Genomic DNA, 14,282 nt, shown 5'->3' with positions numbered 1-14,282 from the left:
CGTGACACCTTCTCTTTTCCCACCTCCTAGGAAGACCCTCATGTCTAACTTCCATCCATCCTGCTGCAGCACTGTCCTGGAACTTACCATCCCCTGTGGGCTGGGGTGGCCTCACAGGGACCCAGGGGCCTGTCGCCAAGCCCAGAGCCCTCTTGGGTTTCTTGGGCTTAGGTGGGCTTAGTCTCCATTCCCTCCCCTTTCTAGGGGCAGCCCCAGAGGGCACATTCCAGCTGAAATTAAATCACATTCCTCCATCCCTGCCTGACAAGGATGGCATTTCTGACAGCAGCTGTGACACCACAGGGTCAAGTGGCAGCAGCTGGTCCCCCAAGGAGGGGCCGAGAGGGGGAAACTAGGGGAGCTGAGAGACCAGGGCCTTTGGAAGCAATGAATGAACTCTGAGTCTTTGATCTCAAGAGGCCAGAGCAAGAAGCATAGACCCTGCAGTGGGAGGGATACAGGTTAGACGGCAGCATCTCCTAGCTGCATGGAGCAGCAGGGAATGATCCAGTCTGAGCAGTATTGTGCAGATGGGAAAACCGAGGCCCCCAGCATCACCTTCTGAGAGGACCCTGGAAGAACACCCCCTCCCACCCCTGGACTGGGCTTCTGCATAGACGTGAGGCTGAGGGGGCCCTTTAAGAGGCCACACTCTGAGCTCCTTGGCCAGAACCCAAAGCCAAGGCCTTTGATTTCCTCTGAGCCTCTGGCGGCAGCAGCAGCAACGGGGACAGCATCAGGCTGGGCTGAATGGAGAGCTCAGCCCCTGACCTCACCCTCCCAGGCGCCTCGGCCTGCACAGCCTTATAAGGAAGTGCCCCAAGCAAACTGAGGAAGTCACCTCCAGCCCCCCCATCCTACCCCCACCCCGTTCAGAGGCTATATTTACCCAGAGGAGGTCCCAGAATAACCTCCCACTTGTCCTCATGCTGGGATGGGGGGGACGTGGAGGGTGCTGCCTCCTCATTCCCTCCCCTGGGACTCCACCCTCCCAAGTGCTTCCTGTCGTCTGATCTCATCACAGTCGTTCATTCATTCATTTATTCATGTATTCAGTCCGTGTTTACTGAGCACCCTTGGGCCCCCAGACCCCTCCAATTCTCTTCTCCAACCTGGTCCTCTCTCCTGGGCCCCACAAACCCACCCTCTCCCAGGGCAGCTCCTCTTAGAGGTCACAATTTCCTGCTGGATTCTCCAGCTCAGAAGATGGGACCACCGACTCCCAGCTGCCCCTACTGCCACACTCCCACTCCATCTCCCACAGTGGGTCACCAAGGCCTGAGACTGTGCTTCCCTTACCTGCCTCCTCTCCTTCTCACTGCCACCCTTGTCCCCCACCTGGACCGCTGCAGTAGCCTCCCTGAAGCCCACCTACCTACCCCAATCCACTCTCACACAGCAGCCAGAGGTTCTATTTAAAATGCAAACCTGGTCATGTCATCTCACTACTTACAACCCTTCAAAGCTCCTCACTTCCCTTAGGATGAAATCCATATTGCTTGGCTGCTCGGCTAGGCCTTGGCCCACTGGCCCCCAGCGCCTCTCTAGTCTTATTGTGGACACTTTACCCCTCATTCTCCACCTTCTGGCCACACAAGCCTACATTCTGTTCCTCAAATGCCCAGACTTCTCTTCCTGCCCCAGGATTTTGCACCTGCTGTTCCCTCTGACTAGAATCCTTTCCTCCGCCTCCTCCTCCCTCCTCCTCCCTCCTCTTCTCTCCTCCTCCCTCCTCCTCCCTCCTCTTCAACACGCAGGTCAGCTCCTGCTCATGCTTCAGGTTCCCAGGGCAGCCATCCCTGACCTCCTCCTCCTCCCAGCCTTCCCCAGCCCAGATCAGGTGGGGCCCCTGCTCTGTGCTCCCATAACCTCCTGCCCTTCTCTGCCCGTTTTCAAATATGATTTCCACTCAGAAGCCCTTGTTCGGTTAGAAGGTAGAGCTCTCGGGGCCAGGAACCTTGGACTCCCAGCACCTGCATGGTCCATGGCGCATAGGAGATGCCCTGTAAGCATCTGACAGTCCCTGTTACTGTCCAACCCTCATTTCTCTTGCTGCGCAGATGGACTACCATTGCCAAAGAGAACACGCCACCCACCGTACACGTCTTTTAGAAAGTCTTCACTTCTGTCTAACTGATGTCCCTCCACCTGTTTGGGACTGTTGGCAGAAATGGCTAGTTTGGGTAATTCTGCAGGGGACCAGGGATCTTGGTGTGGGGGTCAGGATGGGCACCAGACACCGGGAAGGACTGCTTGGCTTGGCCTCTCTCCTTGGTCCCCCGTCCAGGTGGGGGTGCCCGAGGGCCTGGGGAGATCAAGCACAGGTCTCCTCTGTCCCATTAGAGGAGCAGGGAGTGGGCCTTATTTGCTCGGGCCAGTGTGCTGGCCCACAGCCTGGCGGGAGCAGACATGGCCTTGTTAGCAGTGAGTACAGGAAGGATCGTGGAGGCTTGGGCTGCCAGGAGGGCTGCCAGCATCCTGGACCCCAAGGGCAGAGGAGGGGGCCTGGGTACCTAATGCAAAGACTCTTAGGTGGAGGAGAAAGGCATGGGCAGAGAAACAGACAGTGAGGTTCTGTCAGGGGGCCTCTGTCCACCCCTCCTTGTCCAGAGGATGAGTTGAGGTCAGAGGGCTTGAGACTTCATCTTCTCATCTTCCCCTGCCCTCAGCCTTGGGCCCGAGGAAAGGAAGGGCCTACCCCTGGCCTTGGGGTTGTCCCCAGATGTGGAACATTTGTCTGTCAGCCCCTGCCCCACCCCCACCCAGGATATTTAGAGGTGTCGCCGGCTCTTCCTTCCCTGCAGAGCTGAGCTGGGGAGTGGTTTCTATTTGGGTATCCTGACTTCAAGGCCTTCAAGCCCCGCCTAATCCAGGAACCCCTGGGAAGGGGGGTGTCACCGTGCCCTACACAGGGACCCAGAGAACTCCTGGGAAGGGGGGTACTCTTGGGAAGAAGCTGTGGCTGGGTGGACCCCCGATCTAACCCGTTATCAGCACACCCCCTCGCTCTTTTGTTTCACCCCTGACAGCTTCGGTCTATCCCGGCCTCACCTCCACTTTCCTGTCTTCTCTGTCTCCTGCTTTAGCATGGAAGGGAAGTCCTACCGAAGATCTAAACTGTAGCCCTCCGGCTTTCCCCAGCCTTCCTCCTGATCTCCCTGCCCTGGGAGGCCCCGCAGTCACCTGGCCCAGCATCCCTCGCTGTGCGGCTGAATCTGAGGTTCAGAGAGATTAAACGCTGACCTGAGGCCACACAGCCAGACTGAGACAGAATAGGCCTCCCTCTTCCCTTACCCAGCTCTGACCCAGCCAGTCTGAGCAGACGCCAAGGCCATACAATTGTTTGGGTTTGGGGGCAAGGGGGCTTATTATGCTGGCGGCACTGAGGGGCCAGCAGCGAGGACATGCGCGGGGGAGTGTGGCCCCAAGGCTTAATCCCTGTAATCAGCGCTGTGGGCAGAGATGATGACAGGCCTGACTTCTGCAGGCGCCAAGGCCACAGGGGCTGGCCCTCCTTCCCTGGTCAAACAACACCCCCCTCCCTCCCCAGCTCTCCAGCACTGCTGCCTGCAGCCTTCATCTGTCTGCCGTGTCTCCCCCATGAGGCCTTCCAGGTCCTCCTCTCCTCAGGAGGCAGCCCCTCCCTCACACTAGCATCTCCTGCTTCCTCTCCCAGTCTCCTCTGCTTCTGTGTCAGCCCTGAGGCCCCCCTGAATTGAGGAAGGAAGAGGCCAGACTTTATAGGCGGAGGCATTACTTTATTCAGGCAGGGAAAAGCCAGATGGGGCTACAACATGGCAGGCATATGGGGGGTCAGGACATAGGAGCACCCCCTCACCCCCATTAGCCATCAGCCAGACATCCCATGAGGGTGCAGTGAAGAAGGGCAGAGCTGGTGAGCCCTGGCGCATGGACCACCATGGCCCCCTCCCCATGGAGGAGCCACTGGGCCCCTGGCCTTTTCCAGCTGATGGGATGGGGAGGAAAGGGAGTGCAAGGAAAAGGGGGGGCCTAGTCCTACAGAGATTCAGTTGGCTTCAGCCTCGTGGGACAGTGCAGGCCGGATGTCCCCCTGAGCAGGGTCCAAGGGGCTGGTTTCTATTCCCAGAGCCTGCATTCTTGGAACGGGCCCCTTTGCCACACCCATTTCACCTCAGCTAGCCAGGCCTCTCGGACAGAAACCACGGGTCAAGAGATAAGTTAAGGGTGTGCCTCCGAGCAGGGAGGGGCTTGGAGGGGGTGCTCTTCCTCTAGTCCTCCCCTGAGGACCAGGAGTCTCTATCTCCCTCTCGCTGACTGAACTTCAGGAGCTGGCCTTGGCCCAGGTGAAGCGGAGCCCCTGCCCAAGGGGTCTTCAGGGCACCCCCCTCCTCCTCCTCCTCCAAGGGGCTCCCTTGGTCACCCTCAGGGGGCCCCGGTTTCCCCTGCCTTACTCCCTCAGACTGCTCCAGCCCGTTCACCACACCCCCATTCACATGCTCCAACTCTTCCTTCAGGCTGGGGCCCTGGCCATTGACACCAAGGGTGTCCCCTACCTCCAAGCCCGTGTCCTCCACCGCACTGAGGGTCCCCAGAGGGCCAGGGACTTGGCCCTCCCTCTCCAGGGGAATAGCATCAGACTCGTCCTCTGATCCTGAGGCCTCCGTGCTGTCCTGGGACTCAGTCTCCAGGGCGGTCATGGGGGCGTCAGACGCCGCACCCCTCAAGCCATCATCCCAGGGGACACTGACATCCATGGTCTCAGACCCCAGGAGGTTCCCTCTCTGAGGGCCACTCAGGGCCGGGAGGCTGCCCACAGAGGGCCCTGCCCCCCACCGCCCTGCCCCTGGCCCCCTCTCCCCTTCTTCATCTTCTTCCTCTCCCTCCTCCCCGCTCTCTTCCTCATCTGCAAATCCATCCGATTCCCCATCCGGGTCCCAGACTGCAGGCTCCAGTAGCAACGGCGGCACCTGGCCCGGAGGTTCTGCCACCTCCCCAGGGACCCCAGGAAGAAGAGAAGCCTCAGTCCCCAAGTCCTCAAATTCTTCCGACAGCTCAGAGTCATGGCCACGTTCCTCCTCATCTCCCCCCTCCTCCTCCTCTGAGGGATGGGCCCCAAGGCCCTCAGAGGCCAGGACTGCAGGGCCCCAGCCTTCCTTTCCAGTCTCCTCTTGAGGGGAGGGCCTCTGCTCTCCAGCCAGGTCCCACTTGGGGGAAGCAGGGGACCCGAGGTAGAGGCCCAGGGGAGTGGAGTCGGGAAGGGTCTCCCCTAGCTCATCAGCCTCACTCTCTTCTCTGCTCTCCTCCCCCTCCTCCGAGAGGTCTTCAGGGATTCCCCCGGAGCCCATCTCCTCCTGCTCACCCTCCACCTTTCCCAGGACCTCAGCCCTACCTGCCAGCCCCCAGCTAGCCTCTTGGCTACCCTCAGCCAGGGGCTGGGGCCCAGGGGCATCTTCAGGGATTGGGATGGGTGAGCAGGACTCAGTGGGCCGTGGGCTGGGTGGCCCCAGCACTGCTTTGGCATCCTCCTTTGCCCCCTCGGAGCTCAAGGGCCTGGGTTGAGGGGTATCACTTCCATCGCAGCACGAGGTCTCGGCAGGGAACGTCTCCTCTGCTTCCTCAGGGCCTTCAGGCTCAGACTCCTCCCAGCCCCTGGCAGCGTCCAGCGGGTCTCTGCTCTTCCTGGGCAGTGTGGAGAGCTCTGGCTCCAGAGCAGCTGCCTCCTCCAGCTCCTTTCTGGGCCCTTCCAAGCCCTGCACCCTCTTTGCCTCCAAACCTTCCTCCCCCAGGGGTGGCCCCATCACCTCCTCTCTGGCCAGGCCGCCTGGGTCCTCCAGCCCTACCGCCTCCTGCTCCGGTCCCTGTTCCGCTCCTGCAGTCTCTAAGCCCAAGGTGACCTCTGGGGAGGCTCGGCCATCGCTGGGGTCCACATCCTCACCTTCCAACACTGGCTCTAACACCTCTGACATTCCCTGGGGAGCTGGGAGGCCCGGGGTCCCCACCTGGTCTGGCCGCTCTTCAGGGTCCTGGAGGCCCTCAGCGCCTCCCACCCCACCGGCATCCTCAGCTGAGACCCTCTGCTCTTTGGGCTCGGAGCTCCCTGGCTGCCCCTCACCTGGGCTCCAGGCCTTGCCTGTGGCCGTCAGCTGCAGCTCCCCCCGGTCTACAGCCTCCCCCTTCCCAGCGAAGCTATCCCATTCCCTAGGTTCCATCTCTGCCTCGTCCGCACTGTCCACTTCAGGTCTCCCAGGGGGCGTTTCCTGATCCAGTTCTTGACCCCCCTGCACCGTATCTTCCCACTTCTGCAGATGTGCAGAGAGTGGCAGCTCCTGTCCCTCCTCCTCCAGGGACCTCGGTGGCTCTGAATTCTCTCCCTTCTCCACGTTCTCTTCCTCTTCCAGATACCTTTGACTTCCCTTGTCTGCCTCCTCTGGAGATCTCACATCCTCTACACTCTGCCCTCCCAGAGAGCTCAGTGATTTCTGAGTCTCCTCTTCTAGGGGTCTCAGTGTCTCTTGGTTCCCTTCCACAGACCCCAGTGGTTCTTGACTTTCCTTTTCTAGAGGTTTCAACATTTCCAGGTTTTCTTCTCCTGTGGGCTTTAGTGGTTCTAGAGTCTCTGTTCCTAAAGATCTCACTGCCTCTACACTCTCTTCATTTAGGGACCTTAATAAGTCTTGATTCTCTTTTTTGAGAAGTCTAACTATCTCCTGGTCTTTTCCAAGAGACTTTAGTGCCTCTGGTTTCACCTGTTCTAGAGGGCTCAATGTCATCTGGTCTTCTTTTTCTAGAGACCTCAGTGGCTGATTCTCTTTTCCTAGAGGTCTTGATGTCTCCTGGTCTTTTTCTTCTAGAGATCTCAGTGGCTCTAGATTCTCTTTTGCTAAGGGTCTCAATGCTTCCTGGTTCTCTACTTCTTGACATCTCAGTGGCTCTTGCCTTTCCTTTTCTAGAGCTCTCAATGACTCAAAGTTCTCCTCTTCTAGAGACCTCACTAATTCTTGATTTTCCTTTCCTGGAGATAAAAATGCTCCTACATTTCCTTGAAGAGACCTCATTATTTCTTGACTCTCCTTTTCTAGTGATTGCAATGTCTGTGGGTCCTCTTTTCCTATAGGCTTAAGTAGTTCTAGAGTCTCTTTTTCTAGAGGACTCATTACCTCCATCTCCTTTCCTTCTAAAGACTGCAATAACTCTTGATTCTCCTTTTCTAGAGTTTTTAGTGTTTCTAAGTTCTCTTCTTCCAAAGACCTCAGAGATTCCTGATTCTCCTTCTCTAGAGATCTCATCGTCTCATGGCGCTGTTTTTCCAGAGAAATCAGTGGCTCCTGAAACTCCTCTTCCAGAGACTTCAGAGTTTCTTTTTCCAAAGGACCCGGGGAGTCTTGGATTTCTTTCATGTCCAGATCCCCCTCTTCTTGCCATGTTTCCTGTTGCAAGCTGCTTATTACTTTGACCTCTACAGCTGTTTCTTTCTCTGCCAGCCCCCAGATTTGTCCTTCCCCTTCCTCCTGGAATCTGCTGGGCCCTCTAGACCCACTGGGTTCTCCATCTTTGGCCTCTAAACTGGGATGGTCAGGGCTGAGGGCTGGAGCCAGGGAGGTATGATCTTCAGAGGACTGGCCTGGACTGGGCTCTTGTTCCTTGCCCCCAGGCTCCTCTGGTCCTGGCAGGACGCTGGCAGGGATGGCCACCTTGGCTTCAGCCCACACCGCTTCTGGAACCTGTTGCATCCCAACCTGTGGCTGGGGCAGGGAGAGAGGGGCATCCTGGGCTCTGATCTTGGCATCTGTGGCAGGGCGGGGAGCCTGAGGTGTGGGCGGAATTGGGGTGCTGGCCGAGGTGGGGGCATGGCCCTGAAGGAGTTCCTGGCTCTTCAGGAAGCCTGGCACAGGTGTTTCAAGGGTATCAGGCAAAGGTGAGGAGAGGGGAGTAGGGCTCAGCACAGAAAGCAAAGGTCCCAGACGCCGGCCCTCTGGGGTCCCAGGGAAATGCAGCTCCAGCTTAGGGTCTGGAAAGGTAGAGGGGAAGAAACGGTGTCAGCACATACAGGTTGGGGGTGGGGCAGGGGAGCAGCTACCACTTCTGGCAAGAGGGTCCTGCTCCTGCCTTTTATGGGCTGGGCTAAGAGTATGCTCGCTGCCGTGGAGGACCACGGTGTCAAGACTTAAGACTGCTGCTTTTCAGGAAAAGCATCGCTCTGGGTGTGAAGAGGAAAGAAAGGTAAAGTTTTGGGGGGACCTTGGCCCCTCCTCTTACCCAGGAAGCTGAGGGACGCCTTGGAACCGCTGCCAGGTGTCTGCAGCCGGGAGTTCTCTGCCTCTAGGAGGGTTCTGGGGAGAAGGGAGGAAAAGCTGGGTCAGCCCTCTGCCCACAGGCCAGCCGGCAAGCCAGCCAGGGAAAAGTCACAGCTGAGCATGCGCGTCCCTGGCCTGGCAGGCTATCTCTTCATTTTCACCACTATCACACAAAAGCCACACGCATACTTGGCTCTGCACATGAAATCACATGGTCACATCCCACAGATATCACCCATTTGGTCACACGGAGTCACACACTTATTTGGGACACACAGCTGGACTCACAGACACACAAGCAGATTCCCACACAGTCGACACAGTGTACACACACACCCACACATTGCTTAGACTAGTCCCCTCCCAACCCCAGGCCTATGACCTCATCCTCCGTGTGGGGGGCCGATTCTCATGCTAATTGCTGCCTTTGTCCACACTGCCATCTGGAGGGTCTGAGTAGGGGGCTTCCCAGGGGAAGTGGGAATTCTCAGGCCGTTCCCATGGGATAGGCTCCCTCCTCCTTCTCCCCCAGGGCCCCCAGAGCTGGTTCCAGACAAAAGCCAATGAATTCAGCTCCCTCTCTCCAAATCCTTTTCATGCCTCAAAACCCAGGTTAAGCCTGCGCAGTCCTTTCCCCTCAGTGGTTTGATTTAGGGGTCAAGGCCCTCATCTTGGGATCTCTAAGTACTCTGGATCCCAAGCCTTTCAGGGCAATGGAGGTTTTCGTGTACATGCCCCTGCCTTAGTGCCCCATGGGGACCGAGGAGGAGGGGCCCGATTGCGGGGGAGGGAGGACCAATCAATTAAACGAGTTATCCTGAACATCTGTCTCCTCTGTGCTCTTCCTCATGATCTCTGAGTCCGGTTAGTGTTTTCTATGGTCTCACCTCTGTCCTTCTCGATCGATGCAGCGTCATGCCCCCTGAGCTCTGTGCCCCCTGGAGGTGGAGGCCCTCTCTTCTTCATCCCTAGATCCTCACCGCCCTTCCCTCTCTGGGCCCGGCCTCCCCTCCCCTCCTTAACCTGTCCCAGGGCCCCTGCTTTTGTTTTTCCTGTGGATTCTGGGGGCACTGTCCTCATAGCCCATCTAGCCTTGGCTCCACCCTGCAGGCTTGGGGTACGCAGCCCTTCACAGTAGCAAAGCCCCTTCCTCAGGCTTCATCAGTGGGTCCTTGGCTAACCAGGCCAGTTTCCCAGAAACTGGGTTTGCCCAAGGCCACAGAGCCAGAGAAGCAGCACTTCCTTGGTCTCAACCTTTCCTGAGCCAACAGGGAATGCGGTCAGTAGAAGGGCTGGGCAGGGCCAAGGCTCGAGAGAAGCCAGGCCCCAGGACACTCAGGATGGAAGGGACCTTGGCTGTCACCCAGCCCATCTCCCATCCTCCCGACAAGGAGACTGAGGCCCAGGTCAGGTGGCAAGTCAGTGCCACCGGCCCACACCTGCAATTCCTTCTTCCCGAGGCTGCTCAAGGACATCACCCTCTCTGTGTGAGCACACACACAGAGACTGGGCTTTTCAGCCCCTTGGGGTAAGGTTCTGGATCTGGATGACCCACACGTGTCCAGCCCTCTCCTTTGAGGCTGTCCCACTCAGCTCTGTCACCTCTCCTTGGGGGATCTCCTGGGCACGGGACGGTTCTCTGGTCCTGAACCCACGAGAGAGCAGGTGGGCGTAGGCGGCACACATCGTGGTGTGGAAGGGATCGGCCTAGAGTCACAGGACCGAGCGGTGGCAGAGCCTCCACCACCCGTGGCTCTGGGCCTCTTCAGCCCAGGAGTCTGCCCCTGCATGGATGTGTGCATCTGTGTGCCTGCATGGGTCAGGGTCAACCTGTACCTGTATGTGGCCACCTCCAAGCTGAGGGACATCTTGAGGTGTGCCAGCTGCTGCCGACCTTCCAGGACCTGGGCGATCTGGCTCTGTAGGCCCTGTTTCTCCTGCTCCAGGGCCTCCACGGACAGCTGCAGAGCAAGCCAGAGGCAGTCAGTGAAGGGACGGGGTCCTTCTGCTAACTTACCTGCATCCCCATGGGCTGCTGCAGCAGCATCTTCTGCTCCCTAACTTCTCTGCAGAGCAGATTCCTGCCTCCCCTACCCCACTTCCCGCCCAGAGAACCCCTCCTGAAGCCCCCGAGAAGAGCACAGCGGCCCCTCTCAGCCCTCTCCCACGGCCTGGCTCCTCCTCTGAAGATGCTGATTAAATGGTAGCACATGCTGCTCAGAATTCAGCTCCCACAGGAAGGGGGAGGTGAGGGAGGAGAGGAGACGGCTTACAGAGAGGAGAAGGAAAAAAGTGGAAGCAGAAGGAAAAACAATTAATCACCAGGCCTGGAGCCTGCAGGATTGGAAGCCAAACAGCCCGGGTCCCAGTCACTGTCTCCTGCTCCCCATGCTAGGCCCCCACCCCCTCCACTTCCCACATGTTCTGGAATCTTTCTCCTCTGAAGGGGGGGCGGTCATGGTGAGACCTCTGTCTGGCCCAGGCAGGAGGCTGTTTTCTCAGCTGCTGGTCACATCTGCGCAGTGTGAGGGGGAGCAGCTGTCCCAGGCCTCTGGAATGTGCTCAGGAGCCGAAAAGCCCAGACAAGGGAGAGAAGGGCTGGTGGCTCCCCATCCAGGGCCCCTCACCCTCTCCTGTCAGGGGGGAGGAGGGCAGCCGGGAACTTGCAGACTCTTGAGTGGCCAGACCGTCAGATCAGCACTGAGAGGGAAAGTTCTGAGCATCTTCTGAGCAACGGCAGGGCCTAGGGAGGGGTCCAGGGGCCATCAGGGTACGAACGTGCCATTTAGACAGTGAGGAGGCCGCTGCAGCGTCTTGTGCCTGTCTGCCCTTCGAGGGGGTGTGCTTTGAGGTCTGAACCTCCATCATTCCAGCCCTACACTACACAGAGCTGTGAAAGTCTAGGACAGTGGCACCAGGCATGGTTTTCTAAGAAGTGGCCCCTGAACCTGCAGCCACCACACCCCCCACTTCCCACTCCCTCTCCCAGGTCTCTGATCCCCAACGGGACTTCCTGAAGCCTTGTCTTGCCCAGGCCCCCAGGCTTCCTCACCTGGAACTGCTCAGTAGCCCGCAGCCGCTCCTGCCAGCGGCCCTCCAACCTCTGCTCCAGCGCGGCCCTGCGCTCCTGGAGGCCGCTGCGCTCCGCTTGGAGCTGCTGCAGCTTCAGCCGACCCTCGCGGGCGCCCTGCAACGCGTGGCCCAGCCGCTCGCGGGCCTGGCCCAGCGACGTCTCCATGTGCGCCACGCGCTCCTGGTAGCCGCGCACTGCCCCGCGCCACGCCTCGCCCAGCCGCAGCGCCAGCTCCTCAACCTCGGGGGCCGGCACGGGGGGCCCGCGGGGCGGAGCGGGGCCGCGGGGGGCGCAGGCAGCCTGAGCGTTCAGGCCCGCGCGTTCCTCCTCGTGCGCCGCGCGCAGAGCCTCCAGCTCGCGCTCCAGCTCCGCCGCCTGGGTGCTCAGCCAGGCCTGGGCGCACTTTTCGGCCTCGACCGCGCGCCGGCTGCGGGCCGTCTCCTCCGCGGTCCGCTCCCGGGCCAGCCGCAGCTGCTGGCACCGGGTCGCCACGCCCTCCACCTCTTCTTCCAGGTTGTCGCGCGCCACCTCGGCCGCGCGCTTCTCCCGCCAGCGCTGGTCGACGAGGGCCCGCAGGGCCGCCAGCTCGTCGTCGGCACGGGCCCTCCAGGAGGCGTCCCCGGCCTGTGCCCGGAGACCCCCGAGCTCCGCGCTGAGCAGCTCATTCTGCTCCTCTAGCGCCTTGACCCGGGCCAGGTAGGCCTCCAGGCGCCGGTTGAGCTCCCACATCTGAAAAGATTCCTCCCCCAGGCAGCCCTCCATCCTGCCCGTCTGACCCACCGAAGGTGGAGAGAGGCGAAGCACCGGGAGAAGCCAGCAGCTCTCAAAGCTTTTAGGACGGAAGGGTAAAGAAGACGGATGGGGACAATGACGGGGCGGGGCGAGGAGCAGCTGAAGCGACTGAGAGTCGGGAGTGGGAGCGAGGCTATTCATACTCCCGCCACCCTGGCGGGAAAAGGGGCGGGACCCAGGCCTTAACCCCTTAGAGTTAAGAGAAACGACGGCAGCCTTTGTCCCTGTGCCCCCGGTATGCTGGAGAGTGAAACCAAAGGAGAAGCCATGCCCGGAGAATCCGATCCGATGGTGGCTTTCAGGGGGAAGAGGCCGTGAGGCAAGGTCAGAACCGCAGATAAAAGCAGATTATACACAGAACTGAGCCTGTGGAGGGGGTGCCAGGGGATTCAGTCCTGCGAGGGGGTGCGAGTCTCAGTTACTCAGCTCATCCAAGAGAGCTATCACTTACTGAATTCCTCTAAGACTCAGTTTCTTCATCCAAAAAATGGGAGTGATGATGGAACTGTCATGGGACTGTTGAAAGAATAGATGTGGCCATGTTTTTCGTAAATAGCGAAGGCTCACCCTCCTGAAATACTGGAAGAAGGCAGCATTGCAGAGAGAAGTTAGAAGAGACATTGCCTAGAACACAAGAACAAATGTGTCCTACTGGGAAACACCCCATATGCACACACACCCTATTTCCTCAGTCTCCACCAGGAAACGGAGAGAGCAGGCAAAAGGATGTTCTCCCCATTATTCACCTCCATCCTTTCTACTCATCTTTCATATAAGCTGAGGTTCATATACCCACTTTTTAGGTAATGGAAGCCCCCCCCGCGCCCCGCCAGTTCGCAGGGAAGGACACCCCATCCTGGCCTCGTTGTCAGCGATTTTTGGGCAGAGGGCGCCCCCTGGTGGCTCGCAGACCGGGCCAAGAAGAGGAAGCAGAAAGAAGAAGCATCTCTTGTCACAACTAGTCCAAATTTATCGAGCCTTTGTAATATGCCAATCATGTTCTAACATTTTATTTACGTTATCTGACTGAATCCTCAAAACATCCCTTTGAGGGTTCCACAGTTCAGGAAACGAAGAGCTCACTGAGGGCGGGAGTAGCTGGGAAGGCCTTCTGGAGGAGGAGGGGTCCTTGAACTGGGTGATGAGGGAGGTGGGATTTGGGGTTTGTAGTGTAAAGGGGAAGCAGGGTCCGAGGGAGAGGGCCAGAGATAATGAGACTGAGGGGGGTCTTTGGGGGAGGAATTTCTGCTCATGTAAATCCAATTTAGCTCTACAAGTGTTAATTAGACCTACTATGTGTCAGCACTCTGTCCCAGCCCTGGAGGAGCACATAGTTTGGTAATGTGAGGGCAACAGCAATGGTGGTGGAGGTAATATCATAATACTTAGCACCTGAGGTATCCACAGAGACCTGGGGGAGCACAGATAATGGAGAAGGTTTTCTGGAAAGGGGGTACAGCAGGGTCAATGACCAGGAGGCCATCCCACCAGGCCAACTGGACTTTGAATTCACTACCATATGTGGAGCAGAAAGGGAGGGGCCAGTGGGCGTGGAGTGGGGGGATTGACTGAGACTTAGTGCAGACCGGGAGGCTGAGGCTTCTCCATCCCCACATTACCTCACAAATCCTGCGGTTTGGTTTGGGCTGGGGCATCGCAAAAGTTGTGTCCAGGGGAGGTCACTTGGCATCTCTCCCTCCTCTTTCTCTTCCTGGCTGTGGGGAGAGAGAAGCTGAATACTTGAGATCCCTGGGTTCCTCCAAGGGGGGGGGGTCCCCTGGAAATGTGGGATGGCACTGGCGTGGGGAGTTTCCCTCCTGGGCCTCTCACTCTCACCCAGAGGGGAGACATTTGGACTGTGTTTCATGCAAAGAGTACTGGGTCTGACTTTTACACTTTCTAGCTGAATGACCTTAGGCAAATCACATAGCTTCTCCAACTGAGCCTCAGTTTACCTGTTTGGTAAAAGAGGTTAATACTTACCCATCCCCAGGCGTTTGCTCTGAGCATCAAAGAAGACCGGGTATGGGGACGTCTTTGTACAAAGCCTTTTTGAGGACCATCACCATGAAAGCCATCAAGCTAGAGCAAACCCTTCCCGTGAACCACTCTTGGTGAGTTTTGGGAATCTTGGAAGGCAG

General features: G+C 58.4%; 1 protein-coding gene across 1 annotated transcript; it reads right to left on the bottom strand.

The window, feature by feature from the left end:
* Positions 1-3,743: 3,743 nt before the first annotated feature.
* NES (nestin) lies at positions 3,744-12,268 on the bottom strand. Its single transcript, XM_004284546.3, has 4 exons — positions 11,329-12,268; positions 10,113-10,237; positions 8,239-8,312; positions 3,744-7,990 (listed from the first exon to the last, which is right to left on the bottom strand). Exons 1-4 carry the CDS (start codon positions 12,109-12,111, stop codon positions 4,251-4,253), a joined length of 4,722 nt encoding a protein of 1,573 aa, XP_004284594.2. The 5' UTR covers positions 12,112-12,268; the 3' UTR covers positions 3,744-4,250.
* Positions 12,269-14,282: the final 2,014 nt, after the last annotated feature.

This window comes from Orcinus orca, chromosome 1, assembly GCF_937001465.1.
Source record: "Orcinus orca chromosome 1, mOrcOrc1.1, whole genome shotgun sequence".
Classification (NCBI taxonomy): Eukaryota; Metazoa; Chordata; class Mammalia; order Artiodactyla; family Delphinidae; genus Orcinus; species Orcinus orca.
This window is presented reverse-complemented; position numbering and strand designations above follow the sequence as displayed.